At 36.4% G+C, this 7488-nt stretch overlaps 1 protein-coding gene across 1 annotated transcript; it reads left to right on the top strand.

Annotated features, from left to right (window-relative positions):
* The first annotated feature begins 269 nt into the window (after positions 1 to 269).
* Positions 270 to 6901, top strand: LOC128221675 (uncharacterized). Its single transcript, XM_052930274.1, has 3 exons — positions 270 to 311; positions 745 to 869; positions 6320 to 6901. Exons 1-3 carry the CDS (start codon positions 270 to 272, stop codon positions 6705 to 6707), a joined length of 555 nt encoding a protein of 184 aa, XP_052786234.1. The 3' UTR covers positions 6708 to 6901.
* The last annotated feature ends 587 nt before the right edge of the window (positions 6902 to 7488 follow it).

Here is a 7488-nt window from a genome sequence, read left to right as displayed (position 1 = left end):
GTGGTGAATTGTTGCCATGGATACTAACATGTGTTCGTTCATTAAGTGATAAGTGATACGGATTACCATACTAAACTGTGTTTATGGGGAAGTGGAAGAAGAGTAAAGGATTGCCCGCGAGTGTACAGGTAACAGTTACACCAAAGAGGCCAAATATGGCACAGAAAAGTCTTTCTGTTCTCTCTAGTGGACAAGCTTAACAAAACGGACAGGCATGTTTCGTCCAACCTGGAAGTTTGAACTATGGTCAATATCATACGAACATTAGAATGAATGGACAGTCACCTGGGACAGGTCAGAATATGGGACAGGTACCATGCACACCTATTACACAGCAAGTCAGGTGACCATAGATCCCTTTTCAATCCTAATACAACGGTTAGACAGGCTCGACAGCAGATTAGGGCAATTAGATACAATCCAGTCAGCGGTGAACACGATCATTAATCGATTAGACAGTGCAGACCTTAAAATGAAAGACATTGAAACTAGACTATCAGATGTTGGAAAAAGTCGCCAGTTCGAAACCAAAACAGTAGACTTATTAGCCAAAAAACATCAAGAAATAAAACAGCTCACAAATAGATTAAAGCATCTGGAGTCAGAAAAGGTCACGAGTGAAGAACTTATGCACAAACTGAAATGTGATGAACTTAAGAACAATCTTTTGATTTTTTTCGGGTGGAAGACTCAAGTACAGAGTCAGATACTGACTGTACAAATAACATTTTAACCATTGCACAGGAAACTATGCAAATAGAGGGCGCAAAGCAGAACATGCTACTCAAACCAAACGGGTTTGGCGATACAAGGCCGGAAGTACTAGACCAGTTCTCGTCAAATTCGACAAATGCGAAGACCGAGAAAAAGTACGCCGGTCATGTACGAAATTAAAGAACACTGCCGTTTGTGTGAGCCAAAATCTACCGAAAGACATCGCCACTTATGGATGTGTTCAAAAATGCCAAATCTGATGTTTTTAGATATGACAAATTATTCATTGATGGCCAGGAGTTCGTTCCAAGTTAACAGTCTAGCAATGATGCCAAATAGGGGTGCTTAGAGAGTAATATAAGCTTTTTAACATGGAATGTTGAAGGTTTAACCGAAGCGAAAAAGACATGTGACAAATTTTCGAACTTTATTTCCAGATATGATATTGTATGCCAACCAGAAACGTGGACTAAATCTAGCATTGACCTTAAAGGATATAAAGCTATTCATTCATACCGTAAATTCAAGCACCGCCGCGCGAAAAGGTCCAGTGGGGGTATAATCATTTACGTCAAAGGCATAACTGTAGAAAGGAACAGAGTAGATAGTATTGTGTGGTTAAATTTGTGCAAAGATTATTTTATGACCAAAGACGATTGCTATGTTGCAGTTTCCTAATTTGTTCGATACAGACCTTTTCACTGAAATTGAAAACGATTTAGAACTTTTTGCACAACGTGGCCAAACGATATGGCTCGGCGATTTGAACAGTAGAGTAGGTCAAAAGGGTGATTTTATAGAGCACGATCAGATTACTGATCTTGATCTTAATGACTTACTGAACGACCCCCACCACGTCGAATATCAATGGACCATACAAGCAACAGATTTGGAGAAAATCTGATTGATATTTGCAAATCAAATAATCTTTGATTTATGAATGGCAGGTCTGGTGCAAACAAACTCTTACGGTAGCTTTACATATTAAACGCATAATGGAGAAAGTCAGGTAGACTATTTACTAACAAGGTACAATAACTTTAAATACTTCAAAGATTTAAGTGTTCATCCATATAACGAACATTCCAACCACACCCCTATCACGTTAAAACTCCTAGTTAGAAATGCTGAGCAGGATGAAAAAACGAGAATTTGTAGAGTTTTATAAATTGAATAACAATGAAAAATACAGTTCTTGTGGGACAAAAAGAGCGATACCATTGCATTAACAGAGTCACTTCTCAACACGATGGGACATACCCAACATAGCATTGGGAACTCAGTGTCTTTATTTACTGAGTATTTAACGTCTCGTGCCAACAAATCCTTTAAAAGGTATTTGCGTGTGAAACGTGGTAACTTCATGAACAGATCACCCGCAAATTTTGAAAATATGAAGCGCTGCAAAAAAGACTACAAATATACTGTACGTAAAGCGAAGCGTAATTACAAAATACTGATAGGCAAACAAATGCATGAGTCAAAACGAGAAAGACCAAGGGAATTTTGGAAACGATTTAAGAAATCGAGAACACAGGCCGACCCCACTATATCACTTAAAGACTTCTATGATCATTTTACTGGTTTAGCTGATAATACGGCCCGGATATAGAGATATAGACATTTTAAATGATTTTAATAGTATTTTCTCATTTATTTTTCATATAGATACACATATCCATATATAAATATATAAATATCAGTACAGTTTTAAATTCTCATTCTGATTTTGACATTAATGAACTGGACCGTAATGTTATGTTTGAAGCGCTTGATGCTAGAATTACAGCAAATGAAATCACAGAGGCAATTAAAAACCTAAAAAGAAAAAGGCTAGTGACAATAATTTAAACAAATATTTCATTGAAAGTGACGATATACTGATCGAGCCCCTTTGTATCCTCTTCAAGTTGGTCTCAGAGAGCAATTGTGACGTTTTGGAAAAAGAACCAAAAGATATAGTAAATAACTACAGGGGGATAAACCTGATTAGTTGTTTTGGGAAATTATTTAATAACGTCATAAACGAGAGACGCAAAATATGGTCAGTAAAACATGACAAAATCACGGACGCGCAGTTCAGTTTCAAGTCTAACCACAGAACAACGGATGCAGTGTTCATTCTTCAAAACCTTATTGAATTAAATCTTAACAAACGGAATAGAGTATATGCTGCTTACGTTGACTATTCGAAGTGTTTCGATCGGATATGTAGAAACGGACTATGGTTTAAGCTTATTAAAGAGGGAATAGACGGCAAACTATTACAAATAGTGATAGAAACACTGTAATAACTTGTCTGACTTCTTCGACGGTATAGGCCAGGGGGAGATAACATCGCCGATAATGTTTTGCCTCTTCGTGAATGACATTGAATTCCATATGCATCAAAATATGAATGTAGGACTTAACTTGGACGAATTAACAGTATTCCTTATTATGTTTGCCGACGACTGTGCACTATTTAGTGAGACCGCCGAGGGATTACAAAAGCATTTAGACTGTTTAAGGGATTACTATGATCGATGGCGTATGTAAGTGAATATGGACAAAACGAAAATAATGATTTTTAAACAGGGTGGTCGAGGAAGGATTAACGACATATTTATATATTACTGCAAACAGATTGAATTTGTGAACACCTTTTGCTATTTAGGGTTAGTCATAAGTTCACACGGTTCTTTTCGCAAATGTTTTGACGCTGAGGCAAGTTAAGCTATAAAGTCAGTCATGTCTCTCAAAAGCATTACGTCTGGAGGGTATATACCAGTAAACATACAATTTGATTCATTCGACGCATATATGCTCCCTGTGAATATTGCTCAAAGTTATGGGGTTTTGCTGTAGCTGAAAATCGGGAACGAATAGACAAAAAGTTCCTTAATCAGATTTAAAATGTCAAAATAACGACTAAAAAGTTGTCGTTAGATGGAGAAACGGGACGCTTTCCATTAATAATAAACAGAAAAGTGAAAATATTGGTTTAAACTCATGAACAGCTTTAATTCAAATTGTATATTGTATGAGACTTACTGTATGCTTTTAGAGGAATGTGAAAAAGGTCGTGTTAATTGGTTAACCAAAGTAAAACTATTATTACAATCAGCCGGTTTTAATGAAATTTGGCTGTTTAGAGACTCGGTGCTTAATATACCATGTTTTATAAGCCACTTAAAATTAAGACCGAAAGACACCTATGTTACACAATGGAATAAAGGTGTTAATATCTCAACAAGTTTAACTCTATTTTGTGCAGTGGAATCCACTTTTGAAATGTCATGCTACCTCAACATTGTTGACAATGTTAAACACAGACATGCGTTAAGCAAATTAAGATTATCCTCTCACAGGCTTAAAATAGAAGAAGGCCGTTATAGGAACATTTCCCGACATGAAAGGAGATGTGATGTTTGTTCATTAAATGACATTAAAGATGAATATCATTTTGTACTGATATATGATAGATATAAACACTTAAGAGATCATTATATACCTAATTATTATCGAACATGACCTAGTATGTTAAACTTTATTACTCTTCTTAACTCTACGAAGTAGTCGTTGTTACACAAACTGGCTGGATTTACTATTAAGGTAAATCAGATCAGAGACAATATAGTTAATGTAACAGCCTGACTGAAACTGGATGTTTTTGCTTTCTTCTTCTTGTTTCTTTTTGTTTGTACTCATGTTAATTTATATATCCTGTTGTGCATGCTATGATAATTGTTTTGATGATCATAAGCTGTATATGCTTGTATCTAAATAAATGTTTTGTTCTGTTCAGTAAAATTAAATGAAACTTAAATTTATGTAACTATGAATTTTCAATATCATAAAAAACGTGATTTTTTTAGCAAACAAAATTTGGCCATTTGATATCTGATTTTTTACAGAAGTTATAACCCTGGTGCAGAATCCCGGTTCTCAAGAAAAGTTGTGCTAACCTACCAACCCTATTTTAAACACAGTTTATGTAATTTAGGAAAATAGGAAAATTGCTTGAAATTTCAACAAAATGACGAAAATGAAATTCAATTAAGACATTGCATTACATTTTCGGCATTGTATGCGTTTATGTTACCATTTTTACAATGAAATGGGTAGAATCTAACAAAACTGACATATATACTTGCGGTAAGAACATACTGTGTAAAATACGAAAGTGTCGAAAATAACGCCAATTATGTAAGTTTTTCGATGATAAGATGCTTTTGATCTTAATAACTTGAGGAATATGTCACTTATCCCCCGCGCGTGTATTAAGCCTGCCATTGCCAACTTTGGAGAAATCCGCTGAATCGAAAGTGCCTAGAGTTATATAGGGAAAATATGGTTAAACAGTTATCACGACTTAGTCTTTCAACATATCAACTTACTTCCTACATATATGTTAGGATAATTCTTGCCCTTGAAGATGGTGGTTTTGTTTTAATTGTATGCTTTTTTACATTTTGGCCCTTTTTAAGGGTTTTGTTGGTCATTAAAAGTTACATTGAAATAAGAAGGAGCTTAAAATTGTTTTGCTATTTTAAATTTATTATAGTCATCCGATCGCTTAGTTTCCAACGGATTACAATGCAGATTTCTTTTCTCTTTCAAATGCACTTTTCGAAATAATGATTTTTTGAATATCTTTTGGTCCTTTTTGAACATTTATGTAATATTTGTAGAAAATCGATGCCCAGAAATTGGGTATTCAACTGTACGATAATGGTTTTATGGCCCACCCCGCGGCGTATTCACAGCAGGATAGAAATAATCCATCGGCAAGATTATGACACTGGGTATGACATGTGCACTGAAGTTTGTCATTTATAGCAATAAAATTATTCCATAACTATTTCGGTTCCCCCCCCCCTTATCATTATTATAAAATTGAAATTATATATGATACTCGATTATTCATTTACATTAGTAGTTAAGAAATGTCATATTTTTTCTTGTGTAAAAAAGGAAAGTAATATATATATATATATATATATATATATATATATATATATATATATATATATATATATATATATATATATATATATCAAAGATAATAATTGTTCATTAGTATTGCTTAAGTTATAATTCTTAATGGTAAACATTTTGGTTTACCATTTTGCACTCAACCAAACATGTTTATAAATTTAGCGTAAATATAATTATTTTGAATAGGTAAGAAATGTCTTACATGGAATTTTGTCAGCATATTTTTAGTCACGAGTGCACTAGGTTTTCATAACGTGTCAAAATGCCAATAAATCAACATGTTGTTATGAAATAAAAGGGTATACCTGTTTTTTTGTTAATACAACAATAATGACATTCTAACTTGTATCGTTAAAGACCGGTACTTAATGATAGCAACTGCAGTAAATACTTCATTTCAGCTGTTTCTTTCCGAAATTTCACACCCAATTTTGTGTTACACTGCTACTAGAAAAAATGGTAAACGGACATTTGCCCCCCCCCGGACATTTGCCCCCCCGGATGTTTGCCCCCCTTTTGGACCATGGCGGACATTTGCCCCCCCCGCCGTTTTCGAGGGGGCGGACATTTGCCCCCCCCTCAATGTTCGAGGGGGCGGACATTTGCCCCCCCTCCATTGTTTCAGATCTGTCAGATCGCAGACCGGTGGCCTCATCTTCCGACGCACTCAACCAAGGTTCGAGCCAGCCACTTGGAACGTCAACACAGCCACTTTGAACGACGAGGCCAGGACCAACAACGTGTGTGAAGCCTGGAACAATGGGTTCCGGTGTCTCGTCGGCCACGTCAATCCCTCGCTTTGGACTGTCATCTCCTGCTTCGAGAAGGACGCTGCAATGGTGGAAGCAGAGATCCTCCGTGTCCAGAGAGGCCAGCCATCAAAGAAGCCAGCGAGGAAGGGAACAGTACGATACCAGAAGACGTTGAAGACCCTGTGCCAGCAGTTATCCAATGGACAGAAGACGGTCGAAGAGTTTCTGCAGGCCATTGGGGGTCACATCCGACTGCGTTAGGACTGAACATCTGTAATGTACCTGTAATATGATATGATGAATGTGCTAAAATGAATGTGCTATTTTGATCTTGATTAGTGAATTACTTATCATACCATTCAGAGAACAGAAACGTATTTTTTGCTGTATATACTTGTATATATGAGTGCTATAAATGTGCTATATGACTTCTGATTTGAAATAAAAATATTATAAAAGGATTTACAAACTTATAAACTTATAAAACCGGGGGCAAATGTCCGCCCCCTTGAAAACGGCGGGGGGGGGGGGGGCAAATGTCCGCCCCCTCGAAAACGGCGGGGGGGGGGCAAATGTCCGCCCCCTCGAAAACGGCGGGGGGGACAAATGTCCGCCATGGTCCAAAAGGGGGGCAAACATCCGGGGGGGCAAACATCCGGGGGGGCAAATGTCCTAGAATCAGAAAAAATACCAAACTGTTAAAATAAAGGTGTGGAAATGGCCTTAATTAAATGTCTTGATAAATGATCAATTAAAGACTTAAACAAAAAAACAAGGGATATAAGATGTAAGAAGTAAGTTTATCAGAGACAGTGTCATATTTACAGTACTTTATCAACTAACGTTCCCCCTATAGAACAGCTCTACCTTATTATGGGAAAATCTTAAATCGTCTAAAACAGAAAATTTCTATCGCAACTTAAAATAAAAGGACGGGTCAACGTTATGACCCTCATAAATTCAGTATTTCTTATCTGCCTTAATCTTAATACACTGCGTCCAGTAGATAAGTAAGTGCTAAACTAGCGTATCTTAACGCTAC

The sequence above is a fragment of the Mya arenaria genome, chromosome 16 (genome assembly GCF_026914265.1).
Source record: "Mya arenaria isolate MELC-2E11 chromosome 16, ASM2691426v1".
In the NCBI taxonomy this organism is placed as follows: domain Eukaryota; kingdom Metazoa; phylum Mollusca; class Bivalvia; order Myida; family Myidae; genus Mya; species Mya arenaria.
Note: the sequence above shows the minus strand (reverse complement) of the source record. Positions and strands in the feature narration are given on the sequence as shown.